The sequence below is a fragment of the Mytilus edulis genome, chromosome 2, assembly GCF_963676685.1.
Source record: "Mytilus edulis chromosome 2, xbMytEdul2.2, whole genome shotgun sequence".
Classification (NCBI taxonomy): domain Eukaryota; kingdom Metazoa; phylum Mollusca; class Bivalvia; order Mytilida; family Mytilidae; genus Mytilus; species Mytilus edulis.
The window spans coordinates 42,020,615-42,041,545 of record NC_092345.1 but is presented as its reverse complement, the minus strand read 5'-3'; the positions used below and the strand labels follow the sequence as shown (position 1 = coordinate 42,041,545).

At 30.2% G+C, this 20,931-nt stretch overlaps 1 protein-coding gene across 6 annotated transcripts in view; it reads right to left on the bottom strand.

The window, feature by feature from the left end:
* Positions 1-5,308: 5,308 nt before the first annotated feature.
* Positions 5,309-20,931, bottom strand: part of LOC139510192 (uncharacterized) — a 56,822-nt gene continuing 41,199 nt past the window's right edge. For all 6 annotated transcript variants that reach the window (XM_071296644.1, XM_071296643.1, XM_071296646.1 and 3 more), the window contains 8 exons: positions 16,099-16,112; positions 12,730-12,816; positions 11,942-12,106; positions 10,621-10,722; positions 8,704-8,808; positions 8,207-8,344; positions 7,452-7,544; positions 5,309-5,468 (listed from right to left, as the gene is read on the bottom strand). In XM_071296644.1, the coding sequence (XP_071152745.1) occupies positions 5,403-5,468; positions 7,452-7,544; positions 8,207-8,344; positions 8,704-8,808; positions 10,621-10,722; positions 11,942-12,106; positions 12,730-12,816; positions 16,099-16,112 (770 nt within the window). In that variant the 3' untranslated portion in view covers positions 5,309-5,402. The remainder of the gene's footprint in view (positions 5,469-7,451; positions 7,545-8,206; positions 8,345-8,703; positions 8,809-10,620; positions 10,723-11,941; positions 12,107-12,729; positions 12,817-16,098; positions 16,113-20,931) is intronic.

Below are 20,931 nucleotides of genomic sequence, written 5' to 3'. Positions count from 1 at the left end.
AGCTGTAGGAAAAACGCACGATACTGAATGTCGTGTAATTCTAGAAAAGTAAGTTTAATACGAGACTTGTAATTCAATATTATCGTATTTACCAACGTTAATATCATGTATGCCCAATTACATACCTATAAATAATCATACTGGAAAATTGCTTTATATTTTAATGATCTAGTTATTATATAAATATATGCTGACTATATAATGAAAAAGTAAATCATTTTACAGCATCCGACGTGCATTTCTTGATCTACCTTCTTCAAGATCCACCGAATCTAAAATTTGCCGGACGGACAGACAAACACAGAAGAACAGAAAGCCAGAGACGAATAGACAGACATTGTGTTTACTCTCGTTTCCCACAAAGTACTCAACTAGGCCATAGAAAAGAATATATCAAATCCTACAACTTGAAAACAAGTTATGCAATATTCTGTCCAATGGTTTATTAAAAAACAAATTCAATGATGTATTGTAGAATTAAGGCATTCAAAAATCTAAGCAGAAAACACATAAAAAGACAACAAACAAATAAATAATTTATTATTATGAAATAAATAGTGAATGAATAATTTTGATTTGTGATAATAACAATAATATATATCAGTTTTAGGAGAATAAGACTATCACTTTATAATGTTCAAATACAGACACATTTTATAACAAGTATTATATATATACAGAAATGGAAAAATAAATACGTTAATTTACCGATTTAAGGTTTATAGTAACTTAAAAATCATAAAAAATCATTACATATTATTTTCTATTTTATATAGTATGCATATAACTTTGCTATTTTTTTATATAATAAAACATGTTCTTGATTTTGAACGTACATATAACCAAAAATTAAAGTATCGTTAAATGTTGCGTACGGTGTAGTTACAAGAATCTAAAACATATTATGAAATATTTTTCAGTTGAATTGTTTTCTCAAAGTATTCTTTCTGTACATCATATGTACATCTTCTGCAAACTTGTAACTATTTACGCGTTGTAATCTTTAACATTGCAAAATTTTGTATTTAATTTCATTTTCGCTTTTTTATGCAAATTTTAATGACACTTACTCGTTCGACAAACACCCTCTTATACTATGCAGATGAAATATGGCTGTCAAATTTAACAAATCCAAAATAGAAATTACTCGTGTTTTAGTCGTTTGGTGCTCTTTTAAAGCTTGAGGTTTTTATTTTTTAGTTAGGTTAATATCAATGTCCTGTTCTTGGCATCGATGACTCCATAAGCAGTGTATATTAGAAATGCATGTCAAACGGGTCTATTCATCATAAGCTCTTGTGGAATTGTTTTGGAGAGGGAGGGGTTCTGTCTTTTTAGGGGATATTTTATTCATTGTTTCTTTTTCTGAAAAGCTTTCACAAATAAAGACAACCACATATGATTTTCATGACACCATTCGATTGATCAGTGAACCAATACTAAATAAGTAAAATCTGTGTGTAACCATAACATTTCTGAAAGGTTACAAACCCCTCAGGTATAGATGACTTTAGTTGAATTTGCATAATCTTTTGGCTATATAGCTCCTCGAGTACTTGCAGTATTCATACATCATTCACTTTCAAATGTGAGGGTTTGGACGTTCTTGGTAAACAATTTAAGAAAGGTGTGCTGGAATCATCAAATTCATTAAGTATATTGTCAATGGTTCATTGCTAGTATGTCAATTAGTAGTTTGATCCGAAACTTTAAACCCATGCCAAGAAGTCAAATACAAATTAAAATGCACATTTGTCCTTTAGTGTAACAAGGTCTCAAATGAAAAACGAATTTTACAGTCAATTTACAAGACAAATATATAATTGGTGATTACTGTTTTTTCATATATAAAGCTCAACCAACTATGTACAATACAATATCAAAATATTATGTTACAAATGTACATCTACCTAAATTAGACAAGAAGATACTATTTATTTAGTTATCGTTTTAATTATCTAAGGTTTACTGATTAAATATATTACAGTGACTAGCTTCCTATCATGGTGCCAATTTATATAACGGAAGAAGGCTAAATATAACAGGAAAAATTATATAATATATCACAAAAACCTGAGTCTTTATTCAACTAAAGCATATTGTGAATTGGAAAAAAAAATTATTCATATAATATGAAATCCAATAGTAATTTAACATAATAGACAGTTTTGTTAAGCCATTAACCTATGTAAGACTTAAGTGCAATACACTGAGGGTAAACACAACTCAAAGAAAATGAACAGTCGAGGTCCTGACTTTGCACAGGAACAATCATAATGTATTTGTGAGCCGATGTTAGTTTTGATTTAAAGAGAATATAATTCAAGCTTCATTTAATTATTTCTTTCAATCATTAGAGTTCATACAAAAATAAATATGTATGTTATTTATCTGCTAAACAAATTTTACAGTACTTTAAGCAATCATATTAGGACGAAAATGAGAACGTTAACAAACTCCAACATGTAGACAGCATTAACTATTTAAACAATACAATTACTGTACTTCTTTGACATGGTTGTTATTTTTGGAAAATAAAATAGAAAGTCTTAAATGATGTTCTCCGGATGGCCTTAATTCACTGAGTGGGTTAACTTGTAAACCTGATCGTACTTTATCAATCTATATACTAGTACATGAAATTCAGACTTATTGTTCGTAGTCTTAACAACGGGATTGTATGATCAATAGACCAGCTAACAATACAAGTTGATTTACAAATGCTCGAACTTTTAAGCATTATCCTAAACAATATATACAAAGGAGACGAAAAGGACCATTATTCGGCCCAATAAATGAAAAATTGTAAAATAACTCCCTTTTGAATAAATAATGTTAACTAAAGAATGGCGAATGATTATGATAATGAATTCTTCTTGAGTTTAAATAAATCTTCTGTGATGTCGATGTTATGTTATTTTTACAGTCTTTCCTCAAATACCACACATTTTAGACCTGAAATATATATCTTAAACTAACTTAACCTATATAACAACTTATTTTTTACAAGTTCTGTTTTGTTCTAACGTCATATGGATGATCTTTGTGATAACCTGTGTTCAGAATATGTAATACACGGTAATTAAGTTTTCATGTTTTTAGAAGACTTTATCAACATAAGGGCTTACATCGAAACAGAAACAATACAAACATTTAGCTTGGCAGGATAAAAATGTATGAACAGGGCAAGTAATATGGGTTGCCTGAAAATAAATTTTGATAAAGCAACTGACCGAAACAGCATGTATCAAAACAACGGAAATTGCAAAATACAGGACTAATACACACAATTAGAAAACCGCGAGTCACTTCGAGGTATATGAAAAAAGCTTGAAAATAAAATAATGCATGGACATGGTAGTAGTTTACAATGTACAAAAACACTGGCTTTAAGAGTTAAAGAAAGAAAACTTAGGAGTACTTATAATAGTTATGCCAAAGTGCTTACACCATAACTGTGAACGAAGTAAAAACCAATATACACAGCACTGCTTGCCCACTATCTAGTCGATGTATAATACATGTGATATTCTAATTTATATGGACACAAAAGTGGTCTCTCCTTTGTAATTGATAAGCATTCAATGAAAAATATATATATATAGTCTAAGAAGTATAACTTCAATTAAGGAATTACTCTAACTTTGTATTATTTACTCAATTTTTAGTTTTCATTGAATACGATATGCTAATTTGATACATTACAGTGATTAGCTTCTTATCATGGCGTCAATTTATATAACCAAAGAAGGCTAAATATAAAAAGAAAAATGGTATAATACATCACAAAAACCTGATTCGTTATTCAACTAAAGTATATTATAATTGGAATGAAACCTTCAAGTATTAATGTCATATAAAATCCAATAGTATTTTAACCTTATTGACTATTTCATTTAGCCACATGAGCCAGTCAACATTTGACAGCCTAAATAATATTAGTATTGACATCGTGTCCAGTCAAAGAAAATAACAATTGTAAGCGTCTGCGTATAAACTCATCATACATACCAGAATTAAAATGTTTTTAACAAGGCGCGTGTTTCGTCTACAATAGACTAATCATTGAGCTAGAATCCAAAAAAAAAATAAAAGGCTAAAAAAGAATAAAGTATAGAAACGTTAGAAGGAAGCTAAGTGTCCAAACGAAACCTAAATACATCCCGCCAAATTGATCTACGGTCAACTAATCTTATTTTTGGGTTATTTAAACTAAATAGGATCGTCCTTCTTACAAATAATATCTCCATCTGAATATAGTTTTTTGAAAAATGTTTGAAGAATGTAAAACCTTAAGACAATAAATACCAAAACTGCATAATAAGCAATTTCTTGTATTATGTTGTCAAAAATGAAACAAATCAGCATTAAGCTTATAGTAGATAAGCATATGAATATCATAATGTTTATTTCTCGTCAGGGGTGCTCGTAATTAAATATCTAAAATTGATTAAAAAAAAAACAAAAAAAAACCGGCATTAATCATTGAAAAAGATATAAATGGACGTAAAATATTCTACAACTGGGTGCAACAATTGCATCATACCGGTATTGTAAAGTACAAATTGTCAATTGAAATTTAGTATGGAAGATCAATTAATTAATGAGAGTACTTCATATTGCTATCTTGTTTAGTAACAATGGTGGTATTAATTGAGGCGAAGGTAATAGGCTACGATGAAAAAATCCTACAAGATAAATTGAGAGATGTTTGGTAAAATTTATTGTTAAATTTCATTATGATCATACGAGAAATGACATATTATAATCCTTGGAATATTTATCCATCAGATCATATCGTGCGTTTGGGAAAAAAATAAAATGTGGAATTAGGATGAATAAAGAAAAATAAAATTGATAATAAATCAATAAAACTGTGAATTCATATAAATGTAATTGAATCGGTTTTTATCAATTTGATTTTAAAAATTATTTCATGAACATGTCAGACATGTTTTCTATACAATATTGCAAATGAAAACGACAAAACAGTTTATGCGTTCATTTGTGATTATTAATTAATGGAAACACGAAATAACATTGGAAGAAGATGATCCAACATTTTTATAGTTTTTTTCATTGGTCAACTGTCTTTTACGAAGATTGTTACAATGTGACTTTCTCTTTAATAGAATTATAACCAATTGAAATCTTCAATTATGTACAACAGGAGTAGCTTGGTAACCAAATATATTTTTTTATCAAACTGGTTCATAGCAAGATTACAACAAATCACAAAATAACCAGACCAAAAATTGCGAACAGCAAAGGACAAGTGATGGTATTTTTATGGCAAAATTGTCGAGTAAATAGTTTAGGTAATTGTCTTAATTTGCAACACATAGCAGTATCCTTTAAAATATACTTCTTGTGAAATTGACCATTCAAAAGCTATTGTCCTTCTAGTTTGGCACTGGTGCCGCCCGCAATCTTTTCATGTATTCCTGACCCCACTCTCTAAGTAAACCCTGGAAAAACAAAGACAGCATAGCATACTTTTACATTGCAGAGCTTATTACATATTTTCTTGCTCATTCGAATACTTTTAGTATAAATTCAAATATTTTGAGTATAAAAAACTAAAATAAAATCTCAAAGTTAACAAAGCAATCTTGGAAATATATTGTACATCAATTTTTTTCGGTATCTCTTAGTTTGCATAACTACATACCGGATCTTTGTTAAACAAAGCAACAAATGAAGCACGTCAAAAAATTTCATTTATAAATTTTGAAAACAATGATTTGCCATGCATTTTATGCTAGTGTATCCGTTCTCTTTCTATTTGGAATTCATGTCATTTCCATGGGTTTTTATTTATTTATTTATTTCAATTTGTATATAAAAAATACCTACTAGTTTTGATAGATTAGTTGTTGTTGGCCTAGTGGCCAAACGATTTCTGAATATTTGTTTGCTTATGTTGCTTCTAACTTACACCAGAATAACTTGTTTTGGACGACAAAATATGTCAACATAACTTGTTTTATAACTAAATGCTATAAAAGACCAATTGGAAAATCAGAAGTAGTAAAAGAAACGACAATTGAAAAACAAAAAATAAGTAGAACGAGCATCAAGATAGATACCTTACGTAAAGCCATTTATGATGAAAATTGTATGAAAAAAATCAGACCACCAAGGTAATTGAACTAGAAGCTCTAACGAGCATGTTCCGCTCACCTAGATTTATGGTTCAATCCATCATTATCTACATAAGAAAATGCCTATACCAAGTCAGGAATATGACAGTTGTTATGTATTCGTTTGGTGTGTTTGAGCTTTTGTTTTTGGCAATTTTATTAGGAACTTTTTTTTATGAATTTTCCTCGTAGTTCAGTACTTTTGTGATTTAACTTTTTAACAAAAATGAAAAAAATATGGTTCAAATTGTCAAGTAAGGACAAACAGAAGCACCGATATTGAGAAAACATAAAATATCGCAAAAAGTCAAATCACTTGACCGAAACTGAAGTCTTCAAAAAACGCAGAAAAAGAAAGTATGAAATTTTGAAGACATCGCTCGGACATCAAATTTAATTTTACGTTCAAAAGATGACCATATCGTTTTTTATTTCATTCACAGTTCCATTTGTTCAAATTGCTAGTTAAATTCATAAATAGCTTTGATATCAAGCATACATGTACCCGATACCGTAAACTTTTCCTTAGATGCTCATTTCGACAAAGCTTATTAAACAGAAAAAGCGAGTCTTAACCAAAAAGCACAAACAAATACAACCAAAAAAAGCCAGACAAGGAATCAGAGCTTTTCACGAGGGAGATACATTACTTAATTTTAAATTATTTCCAATATTTAGTAATAGCAAATATAAATCATACAAAATCCGTATTTGCATGCCAGCTACGAGCAAGGGAACCCACAATTGGTAATTAGAGCATGTCGTTATATTCGAATATATACCTGTGCCCATTCCTTTATAAGCCCCTGGTTTAAACAAAAATAGTAATGAAAGGGTATTTTTGGAAAGAAATTCATTATGAGTGGAAATAAATGTTGGTATGTTAACCAAATACTATCATAATCTCAGACTTTCTAATAACTTTAAATTTTAAAAAAGTCAGTAAATAAGATAACGCTTTAAACATTTCGTGCATCATAGGCAAGAAGTATTAATAAACAAAAAGCTAAAAAGTATGGACGTTAATTATTTGGAGAATTATTTAAACAAATCTTATATCATATTCCATTACATGTAGTATAACAAAATCAAAAATTAAAAATGAACACATGTTTCACACAATTAATGCCTTATTGTTTCCTTAAAAATAAGTATTTTCATTTATCTAATTTTAAACAGACATTCCTAAATACTTGACTACACAGCTGAAACAACATATAATTTAAACCGTATGCAAGCAGGATCGTATTAAGCGATAATATTACCCGTTGATTTTTGTCCTGCTAATTTCACACTCATAATACGTACCTCCGCATAATTGAACGATTTCGCCATTTTACCGTATACAGGTCGCATTTCTTCGTCAGTATATAAGTATTTGGATATTTCCGAGGGCATTGGCTACAAAGCAAAAAAGCAATGCGGTACTTGTTATTAAAAATTTGCATTTGTTAAAACTATTATATTATGAGTAAGGTGAAATTTGTAAGACATCGTCCTCTCTTTTTAGAACTCTAAACAGGAAGCTAAAACATCTGTAGCTCTTTTCACAAAAAATTATCGTAGGTCTAAAATATTCCTTAACAATTCAACTTAATATTTTTATCGTAAAACTAATTTTACACTTAAGATTTTTTGTGAAAAGGGCTACTGGCATACACACAATAGAATATAGACCACATGTGTACTGACAAAAAGTATGTTCACGCTATTATAGCACATAGAAAATTGTTTATTGGTGTCATTTCGATGTAAGCGAATTCATTTATGTTAAGAATATTCTAGTTTCAGATAACATTATGATAGATTGTGTGTGTATGGTGCATTATTTGCAGTTCTTAATTTTCTCTATAAGTATTATTTCCTCTATAAGTATAGAAAAATTATAAATATTAACAGTGTTAGGATGGTTGGGTATACAAATGTTTGTTCTGTAACTGTTAATCATTCTCAAACAGGTGGGGCTGAAAAGCCATGAAAAGATATAAGAAGATGTGGTATGAGTGCCAATCTTAATGTTTAGAAATGAACTCATCATTGATGCCAGACTAATGTTGACTTACCATCATTGCTCTTCCTCTTGAACCCGAGACACGTCTAACTAAATACAACAAAGTTGTGGCAAGAATTTTCAGATTTCTTTCTGCTATATCTGACAGTTGTTGAGATGACAGTCCGTAGTCCACTGGTTTCATTAATAACTTAAAGAATTAATAAAAGCAATCTTTCATTCAAAACGAATTTCACACACAAACATAATTCACAAATAAATGTAAGTATAAAAAAATATACAATACAAAAAAAAATAAACATTTTTTGTAATAAAAAGATAACTATTACGGATTACATCAGTTTCAACACCCCCTGCATTTACCATTAAAATATTGTAAAAATAGGTATATGTATACAAAAGATATGTTCATTTTACTCCCCTTGCCTTTACCTCTGACTTATTCTAAAAAAATGTATATGTATACAAAATATATGTTATTTTGTAAATTGATGCAATTTGTAATTGTCGAAGTCAGCCTACCCTAAAACATTAAAAAAAACTACTCACTGTTGTGATAAGACTTCTAGATATATAAATTCCGACAATTAATAAGAAACCTTCTGCGTCTCCTACACTGGCTGTTCTGCCATTTTCTGTAAACTGAAGTCTGTCCTGTAATATGAAGAGTAAGATTTATAAAGACCATACATTCTGTATTAACATGGTTTGAATAAAAATGATATCCTCTTATGTGGAGGTTTGCATTTGCAAAGCTAACCACTTTCACATTGTTCCCATATTCCATTGTTTATTCGCTATTAGAAAGTCAAGGCTGGTATGAGAATTCGTAAAAATAAATTAAAAAGAAAAAATGGCGTATCTTACTTGATAAGAAAAATGCATACTACAAGTACATATAAAGCTTACAGAACAACTTTCAATCAGAACTGAAAAATAAAAAAATAAACCAAGCTGATTGATGTGAGTAAAAGAAGATGTTGAATGTATGGCAGCAAATAAAGAATAATTGCGGGGTCTAAAACATATCAGTAAATATCCCTAACACCTCTCAAATCGAGGCACACGGATTTAAATAGAAATTTTAAAAAAGGTATGTGCAACGATATTGGACATTTTGCTATTAAGTTATTGAATGAACTATATCATGTGTGCTTTTCTGAAGAGCTAACGACTGTACGATACAGATTGAGAAAAAATATTGAATGTTTGTAAAGGACTTAATTTCCAGTAATATTAAGTGTGTGAAAATAGTTGCTGAAGTCGCAGAACATTGGGTTTATTTGTGAGAAAAAAAATTACACTACATAGCCCGAAAATTTAACAGAATCTGTAAAAATATCTCAACTTTTGAACTAGTCATCATACATATCAAAGTTTGCGATATAAACATATCAACTGTCGTCTTCCTGAGCCATATAGCAAGTTCTTAGTCACACCGAGACTACTGTAATTTTTGTTTCAACATAATCTTTCAAATATCTATCATCAAAGCAAAGATATAATAAAAGGCGATCATGAAATAGGTTTTTGATTTAAGATACATTAAAATGTAAAGTATGCTCCAATTTTTGCGATTTTAATCTTTTGCTTTCTTATCTCACTGAGTCATAGAGAGAAAGGACAACAAAAAATTGATTACATCAATAACCATGATAACCTTAATTCTTAAAAGATATAAGTAAAAACGACAAAAGGAATAATGACGAATCATGAAGCACTAGCAATACTATAGTAAAACAATTTTTGAACACTGTATTGTCCCATACAAAATATAAACATTGATATTTTCTGTCTATAGAATTTTATATCCACAATTATATGTGCTGTGACCATTGATTGAATAAAAGCGCAAGAGATCATTGAATTCGTTTTTCCAGCACGATTGGGTCACGACGTTTTTCGATTTTTTTACACTTATTTTGATCAATTAACGATTTTTCACTTTACATATCGAGACTGATTAATGTCTACTGAAAACAAGTTTTCGCTGTTTCCTAATATTTCTTATATTATCAAAACCAAAAACGTAAGAACACATTATTTTATAACAATTGTGAACGGAATTTTAAGAAATATCATCTCAAAGGCACAAAAGAAAATTTTTGCAGCTTTTAATTTTTTTATAGATCGCTTTCACAAATGTTTATCAATTCAATATCAGGATTCATCCTTTTGCTACATATAAATCAAGTTTTCAACATTTAGACTCAGTTTAACGAGTAATAAATGTATGTTACATTTCATAAAAATCCGAAACACCGCTCAATCACGTAATCGTTGTACTTTGTCTTTATCAAGATTGAGTGATTGAGAAGCGGTAGATAAAAAATGGCAAATAAAACCCTTTAGTCGGAAAGAAATAGACTAAATCATGGAACACGCCAAAACAGCCAACAGACTACACTTCATCAAAAAATAAAGACTGAGTACGAATGAAATGAAAGAGTATATAACCAAACTTACCAGTTCTACTTGCCAAAAATAACCATCAGGAAACCGTTTCCCATCTTTGATTAGTTCATATACTGCAGACTTTCTATGGGTTCCTAAAACACCGGTGCTTGGCTGAAAAAAACCATACATAGATATATCATTCTATTTTGTAGATTGGTCAGTGATTTCTCATACATTCATGATATATCACTTAATGTGTGTACCTTTGTTTCTGAGCCAAAGTAAACCCCGAACAAACAAATGCAAATATTTCATTTAAAGAGTTTTGTACGTCAATAATTTTAAAAATATGCAGTTACAAAAATATGCAATAAAACTTCTTTAACTATTTTGCAGAATTTAACTGTCTTATTCATTATTATTCAAAATTAGTACATCCTTAAAGAAACTCGTGTCGATTACATGTAATCAAAAATGGCTTCAATTACAGATTAATGTCGATTACTGGAAAAAATGTAATCAATTACAATCGATTACGCCATCCCTGGTCCTAATCAATTTACGGGATTTGAACATCGGTAAGCTTCTGTAACCTTATTTTGCAAAAATATATACCAATTTCATGGCATTTTTTAAAGAACATTGGCATTACAGCAGGCAAAAACTAGGTTTACGTCGTTGGCAACCAATAAAGCGACAGATTTAAATAGTTTAATTTTTATTTCATTTGTAAACCGGACAAAACTTTTATTTGTATTTAACCATGTGCCGATGATTTTATGATGTATTCTTGTTTAAGGGATGTGAGATGTTTAGAAACTGAAACAAATCTAACTTTTCTTGCAGCCATTTAATTTAGCTTTTCCTGAAGAATATTATATATAAATATATATGTTTAATACGTTATTTGCTGATGTCTGTATATTCGATCCCTGGTTAAGAATATTAAGTAAGAATACCCAAACTTAGTAAAAAGACTAGAAAGAATATTCATTAAGCAAAAGACATCAATCAATTTTATTCAACAAAGGAAACACCTGGTCATGGAGTGATTGAAAGTTTTTAAATGCTATAGCGTACAAAATCGCAAAGCACAGGGTAGGTAACAGATTTGGCATCCGTTTTCTGTTATGAGTTATTGAACGATATTTTTAGCTTACATAAGAAAATGTCTGTACCAAGTCGGGAATATGATAGTTGTTATCCATTCGATTGACGTGTTTGAGCTTTAATTTAGCAAAATGACTTTCCGTTTTGAATTTTCTATGAGTTCAGTATTTTTGTATTTTTTCTTTTTTAAAGGATAAGAATAAATTGGTTAGCATCGGAGTGGAGGAGGGAAGAAATGATAGGACATGAGTTTTGAATTCGGTTATAAATAATGTTTTACCATAATTTCTGTCATATGATAAACAAGATTTTCCACAACATATTGCAGTTCCTGAATCATGACCTGAGTTTCTCGTTCGTTTGTTCTTCCTCTTAACAAATTTGTTAAATCATAAGCTTTTGGACTTATGATATCTGCTAAGACTGGATAAATATTGCCACTTGGCTGCAAAGAAAATAATTCTTACTAATATCCGTTGAAATGACATACTTTTTTTTTATATATATTCAAGACAAGATTTAACCAGGGTATATTTTATTAATGCTATTCCAGACATGTTCTCATTGAAAATGATATCACGCATTTCGATATTTACGTGAATATTTCAACTTCTTATAGCCTTTAGACGAGATTTTTCGATATTTACGTCAATGTTTCAACTTCATAAAGCCTTTAGACGAGATTTGATCAATCATTACATAGAAACAAAGGGAAGGAACATATCAAAAGAAAATATAATTCCTCTAGTTAGGATATCTACACTTTCTATAGCTTCTTTCGTTGGTGTGCTTTTAGTGTTTTGTTGAATTTTATCTTAAGCATGATACTTTACGTATTGATATAAACGTACACATTGTTATCATATTTAAAATAGTCCGTTTTGAGTTCTTCTCGGAGTTCGATATTTTTGTTAATGTACTTTTACGCAAACTTATAAAATCTTGCACAATTACTCTGTTAATTCAGAGATGCAATAGATAAAAATATCAAAAGACGTGAATATTTCTCATTTCTAAAGTGTAAACAGACTACTGGACAAGGAAGCTTATCAAATTTGTTTTACTTACATTTAAATAAATTCTATGTAAAGCTGCCACAATTTCTTTCAGAATAATACCAAATAAAAATACACTACTTGGTCTGTTTCCTTGATTCTAAAATTCATAATTAAAGACATTATAACCAAAGGTATTGCCATTAATAAAATACAAGGTTTGTATAACAAAAAATAAATCTTAATTAAGTTCACTGTTGCAAGTTCAAAGTAATACAAAACATATACGACTATAAAGTAAAATCACAAAAATACTGAACTTAGAGGAAGATCGATTGGGAAAGTCCATAATCACATGGCAAAATCAAATAACAAAACGCATCAAAAACGAATGGACAAGAACTGTCATATTCCTGACTTGGTACAGGCATTTTCAAATGTAGAAAATGGTGGATTAAACCTGGTTCTATAGCGCTAACCCTCTCACTTTAATGACAGTCTCATCAATTTCCTATATTTTTACATTGATGCGTTAAATAAACAGACACAATAAATAAAATAGTCAAAATATGGGTACATCAGTCATCATCGTTTAACAATTTTAAAAGGAACAATTTAACAGAACACAAAAACATCTACTATCTACGAACACATTTATTGATTTGAGTGTCTGACGTCAGAAAATTTAAATATAAGATCATTGTAACAATTGTATTAATTATGATGAAACCATGAAAATGAATAGTGAACCAAATGCACCAGACTATACTTCCTAACAAAAACAGATAGAAAGAGCTTATGGTGAGCAAAATTAAATTATGTTATGTATGTAGCCAGCAAATTGGAGACGAGGGTGAATGTAAATAGAAATGATTTTTGTTCGTAACTCAAGGTTTACTGACATGATTAATAAGTTATCTTAGACAAACACTATGAACATCATTTATATTTGAAATATAAAGATTGGACCCTTGTACAACTCAGCTTGTGAATATTTTAACTTTTTTGATGAAGGAGTCACTTAATGGTTGTCTCTAGTCAAATAATGTGTCTAGAATACTTTGCTCAATGCAGCCTATTGTTGAGGAAGGAAATATTAATGGATGTATATAATATTTCTGCCTCAGCTAAACTTTACATAAGATTTATATGAAGTTAATGTGACTATGTCTATCTTTACCGTATAATTCATCTTGTATCATGTGTATATATTTTACCAGCTTTAACTTTTTCGTTCGATCGTTCCCTGATGAAGTAGAACTTAAACATATTTCATTTGACAAAAGAAAATGGGGTTCAATGTTATTTCTCAAGCCCGTGAACTGAGGCGTATTGTGAAATTAATTTGATTTTTTTTTATTGCCTACAATCCTCTGCATATAATCGTGGAGCTTACACGTACACAGCTTTGATTAAATATTATAAAATACAAGTAAATCATAATACTCTTTATTTCATAAGTTTAAGTAAAAATAAGATCATTTGGGAAGGTATAATACAGATTTTCTACTATATATGGTTTTAAAAGATAACTTATTAAGACTATTAAGACTACTTGTTTAACTGTTTGTTAGAATTATGTTTAAGCCAAGTACCTATTACCAATTTCATTAAAACTATTCTAGGAAATATCTAGATAATTAAAATAATATTAGATTACACGAAAGTGCACTTTTTAATAAGTAATGCTAGATTAACATTTATTAGTATTTATGAAAATTAATAATATAAGTACTAGATTAATTGTCAAAACACATTTGTTAGTATCAGATGGTTAGTATATAGTGAGTACATGTAATTTGTAATGTGCGAAATATAACCACAAAAGACACATAACTAACCTCTAGTCGACTGTAAATATATTTAAATAAATGATGATTTTTTTAAGTCTGAAAATAGTTTATTATAAGTTTTCGGTAAAAGTTCCACCATAATTTTTCATTAATAAAATAATACTTTTCAGATGTTTTGAATGAAATTTTAGATAATGATCTATTTCCAGGGTGCGATATGCTAAATGACCCCTTTTCATAGAGGGGACCATGTTTGAAGATTGATATTCATAATTTCTTTAAAACATTTAGAGCATATTTTCAACAGATTTTCTTCTTATAATATTTTTTTAAACGAATTTCTATATCAGAATGAGAATGTAGATAGTCTCGACATTCGATTTCCCACGCTGTTTTAATTCGTGTTAGGAAATAGGGAGGCTGTTAAAAGATATCAGATAACTATATTAACTATTCATATTTCTTAGATAGGATATCACATATTTATCTAAAGTAAGACATACGTTTATATTTGTTTTTAATTTTTCATTCCCATATTGTATTTTCTAGGAAGAGGGACGACACTTAAGCACGGCGTGATAATATGTCTTACATAATCGATCGTTATTGACGATTTGTCATTAATTACATACACAATATATATACATTGTGGGGAAAAGTAGCCTTTATTCGTACGCTTTGACTAATAATTTACCCATCAGGATGCCCAATATAAACTATATCAGAAGTCAATCATAGTAATGGATTTCACTTTCTGAGACAGCTATATTCAAATCAAACTCTTTCAATAAAGTTTTTCTTTTCATAGAAAATGTAAATATCGCAGACGAAAAAAATATCGCATTACCATATCTTAAAAAAATGCAATTATCATCGTTTTGTAGTTGTATGCGCACTTTTCTTTAAAAATTACTTTTCTGAATGTGGTTTAGAGTAATATTGTTATTAGTACAACTCGATGATTAATTGATACAGATTATTTACCAAATCTATTGTATGTTTATCCTGAATATACGCAAAATAAATATAGTTATTTTTTTATGCTTTTTGCTATAAATTTCCTGTTGATGTTTTATTTTAAACAAATATAAAGTTTTTTATTCGTTAAATTTTGGTTAAAATTTAATATCAATTATTTAATTTATCGTATGTCATGATAACATTTAATTTTTTTATTAATTTACACGCAATCTGAAAACGCTTTTAACTTTTATCTACGTGATTCAAATTCATTTTTAACAGAGTGTGTCCTTTTGTGGGTGTTAGTAGGTTCTACCTTTTCTGCTAATTTTTTTAGTGAAGCTATAAACCAAGCAGCGTAACCAATGTGACGAAACTTCCGAAGTCTTTCTGAAAATAAAAAGAATTTATCATAAGATTAAGGCTACATTAAACATTAATTGCGAATATGATACTCAGAATAGTTATATATTAAAATCAAATCAATATTTACAAAACTCATGAAGGTACACATAAAGTAATGATAATGAATCGGTTTTTCTAAGACAAGATTGTCTTTCTTACAAAGATCGATATGTATAAATTTGCTGCAGATAATATCCTTACAAAAAAGTTAAACAAAAATGTACTTTACAAACAATATGCAACATGTACTTACTTGGACCAGGAAATGGATGCTTCTTTCTTACCGATCTTTTTGCTGCTGCTCGAAAAAAAAATTACTGTTATTGGTTAAAGTCATCATTTTAATGAGTTGCAAAATTTTTTATTGATTTTGTTCATAAATTTTGTTTGATTTTAGTATACTTGTTCATCTTAATTGCTTTTGACAATGGTGCCCTTTACTTTGAAATTGAGTGAACTTTTCTTCAATTTTAATTTAAAGCTTTAAATAAAGAGTCTCCTGCTATGCTTGTATCATCTGCCATTAATGCGAATTCAAACATTGTTAAATGTCACAATTGGGAATAGTTCAAAATAGATAAAATTATAGATGACTTAACTGGACACTGTACGATTTAAGACCGCGAAACATGTCACTAGTGTGTTCATTCACATCGTGTATTGGTCAACCGATTTGTGAGGGTGATCGTAAAACTTATTAAGATTTTTTCCACATATCTCTGTTCGGTTAGTCTTTGTATAAGGAGCAGATTCCTGTTAATGACGTACATATAGTGAGAAAATACGATATCTACAGTAATGCAACGTTTCTCATTTCTTGAAGTGACTAAACCTGTTTTGTTTGCCAGAATCGAGATGTCGAAGGTTGTCTTCTGAATTCTTAATGTTTTATTACTACATGTGTTACTTCATATTTAAGTAGATAGTTACTATCTTATCATTCGTAAAAATGTATTTTAAGCAAATGTTCACGTATTTTTTCAAGTTTACTATTTTTGAAGTTGATACGGAATGATATTTAAAAAATATGAAGGATCACTAGTTATGATATCGGTATCAGTCACGGTTACAAGGGCTTTATCAAACCTCTTATACATGATTTACGTTATGTCGCGTGGGGAAAAACGGCTAATTTAGTTGTTCTTGAGGTACATGTATAATATTAAGTGTTGATACATGTGTGATATTGAAAAAATCCTTATGATATTCTCTATAAAGCAAATCACTGAATGAAAATAGCACTTGATAAATATTAGTACGGTGACCAAGTAAGGAAAAGTCGCTTATTTAAGGAGTTTAATTGTCATTCGGACTATACGGCTATAAATCACAGTATTGGTAGTTGAAAGGTTAATCTTAACATTTTGACTTGTCGTCAAAAAATCGTACGGTGCAATTTTTGTAAAATGGGCTTTGAAATACGTTAGTTAACGTGAACACAAAATCGACGTAGAAAATTTTTGAGGTCTAAGTTGTAAAATAACATCCGTGATATGATTGCTGTTATTATATACATTGTTGTTACACCTTATTTGAACGATTTCAAATACAGTTTAGCAATATTAACCCATTTTTTAAGAGTTTATGTAAAAGATTAAAACTATGAATATTTTGCATTGAATAGAGTACGTTTCAATTTTAACGCAAAATGTAAAATAATTCACATTTATATGATATTTAATACCTTTATTAATCAATAATATCAAATTAATTTATATCAGAAGCATTATTTCAGCAATTTAAGCCAGATATAAGTTTTAACGCTCATACGACGGAGCTAGTCGAAAATCATATATACAGCCTATTATAGATACATATAAGCAAAGGGAATGTGCTGTATCAACTACATTCAAATACTAGGATGTGTTCCTTGAAGCAGTAGACAGTAGCTGTCAAATGTTAGAGTAGAACGAGAGAGAAATTTGTAACTTCCTTGAGATCATCTTCTCAAATGTATACTCATGTTTTTGTAACCAACCGTACCAATTACTGAAGGTGTATGCAAGTTTACATACTCGATATGCTTCAACTTTCTGAGAATTTAATAGATGGCTACTTTGCTTTCAAACAGACTCCTGGACATTTCAACGGTTCATGGAAAGACATGGAAACAGAAAGACCGTTCTAGAAGCCTCAAGGGGATCAGGTGGCACTGTAGGCATAACAAATCAAAAGTCTGCGCTTGTTAGATGGACCCTTTCTAGACATTTCTTAGAATCTCTTAGTCGTGTAACGCTGAAAAGGGCTGGAATTGCTGCAATTAATGCATTATCACAAGGGGAAATAAAGCTAAAAGCAATGAAAAGAGATGAACATGTTATTGTCATTGTGGATCATCTGAATGATCCATGACTGATCCCTTTGATATGGAATCCCATCCTCCGTGTCTTATTAACATCTCTTCTAGAATGCATGCTACACGAGATATTCGAGATTCTTTGCTCACAGCTGAATAGGAAGGCTTGAAAATGTCTAAAAAATTTATCACTTTTGCTCTTTCTTTAGATCCAGGCAAGGAGTCTTTATAGTCCTATATCAAAGTCAAAACTAAAAACGTTTTACAACATGACCACAAAACATTAGATATAAATCGGAGGAAATACCTTTAGCTCAAATAAACCCATAACTTGTATTTAGACGTGCACTGATTTTGGCAAAAAGTAGAGATGATGCATGATACCATAGAACATGTGCTGCAGCACCCTGTAGGTCCCATTCCAAATTCCTTTTTTCAAGATGACGGCACCATCAGAAAATCATGCAAGTCTGATTTGGCGAGGCAATTAGAATCTGAGTCACTTGTGCACTTTCCATACCCTTCTTTGTACCATCACTTTCAACTTGCATCAGAGATGGTATGGCATTGGTTCAATGTATTGATATTAAGAAAGGTAAATTATTCGGTGACCTTGCAGCTGATTAAAACATATGTTCTGATGAATTTCTATAGCTCACACAGTAGAAGATGTTTTTGAACGCTACGAAATGAACAACTCTATAACGTCTGCCGAAAGGGAACGCTGCACATATACTACAGCTTCCACCAAAGTGTATAAGATTATTGAGTGGAGAAGTATTCCTAACTGCAAAACTTTGACAAATCCCTTATGATTCCACCTGATGTGAGCTTTACATAGGGAGAACGTTTGTAAATTCCGAAATCGTCAAAGTTATCTATACCAACACTGTTAATGGCTGTAGTAACTTGCTAAGCACTCAAGAGGAGACCTAGGCTGATACTGAATTCCTTAAACTTTGACACGAAGTTTAGAGAAATGGGAAAGAGCGGAAGAACAAGCATACAGACCTCTAATACAAATGTGTTTGTTCTGTGTGTTCGTGTTCACTACTATAAATGTATGACACATTCAAGCGAGTTGTGGGTGCAGATGGGGAGCATTAGCAGTGCAAAGGATGGACGGAGATTTTCACCTATTCACTAACTATGTGTCTGTTTTCCCCAACAATTTGTGAACTACTAACTGCTGTACATGCCCGACCGGATGTTTTTGGAGTTTCGATAATATTGCCAAAGATAAAGCCCTTGAAAGTTAATTTCAAAGCTCTATGATCAGAAAAATCTCTTTAAAACCATTCCATTATAATTATTATCCAATGCGCGTCAAGTTTGCCGCTAGTAAAGATGTAAGTTTAGTCAGATTATCTCTCTGAGAGGCGGCACTGAAACAGCATGTTTTACGTAATTCGTTTCAAAATAAAAATTTGGACCGCATTACGCATTGCTAAACCCCCTATTACGTCAATTTTACAATACGACTGGCGATAGTTAAATGATTCATTACACCCCGTGTATTGTATTCTTACAGAATCTTGTGTTTTCATTGAAAGGAAAATCTTCATGTAACATAGTCATGTGTTTGTTCACAACAACACCCTACATGTCTGGAGCTTTGCTCCTGGAAAGTTCAGAATTATGTAGACATTTCAAATCATGTTCCTTGATAGATGAACCAAAACATACTTCTGGCATAATTCTGTTGTGTGGATCTCTTTGATTGGATTTTTGATTGCAACTGTTTTCGAGGTATTGAGTGCTTTTTAGTTTTAATGAATTACATGAATGAGCTTAGGCAAAATACGCCTTCATGATAGTAGGCTTCAGTTAAAAATAATAATATTTATCCTTTATTGCTGACGTTGAATGTCAACCAGCAATATAACTTCTGTAACTTTAACAGAATATGTGTATTATAGATCAAGTGTTTGAAAAACGCCAATTTACAGAATAAATCGATTTCCTAATTCTTTTTGTTTACATTTTTTGAGGTAATTCATTGTTAATAGATTTGTAAAAATGTCTGTATCTGAAATTTAAACTTAATTGATGTATATATCTTCAAATTTTAAAAGTATGGAAGAAGAAAAAAGAAAAACAGAATTTGATCTTTGACCTTATTTTATGCAAAACTGTCACCACATTTCTTTTTGACGACATCGATATTTCAAAAGTACTCATTTTTCCGAATCCAATGATATATAATATAGCCATATAGTATGTTTGACGATTAAATCTAAAAAAATGTTGGGTCTGGTCACCGTACTATATGTTGAGTCAGATCCTAGTTTATAGGTTTATCTCTTTTTTTTCAGACAAAAATCAAACCAGAAATGTGTTATATCCAGTAAATGCCTAGGTTGCATGTAATTTAGAAAAGTGTTGTTTTCAGATTTTCTCTAATTTATCAGAGACCTTTACCAACGTATTAATAAAAGGCTAACATGTTACTAGTAATTGATTGTTCATTTCATTATAAACTTATGTTACTATGTAGCCACATAAGGGATTTATTGTTGCGAGCAAACTTTTAAGCAAGGCAAAAATTAAATCGTCCCTAAAGTATCGATATGAACGCAGGTGCATATTCGACATGAAACTGAAATTCATAGTAACTGACACATCAAAATAACAAATATCACTGGCCTGTTGTAAGTAAATCTGAAACCAGAAGAACTGCAAGGAAATGTCATGAAATGTTATCATGCCCCAACAAAAGTAAATTACTTTAAAAAAAAAAAACTCGATAGACTCACACTAACACTTTTGTTTGGCGGGTTGACAATTTTCATAACATTAAAACCCCCTTTTTAATCTAGGA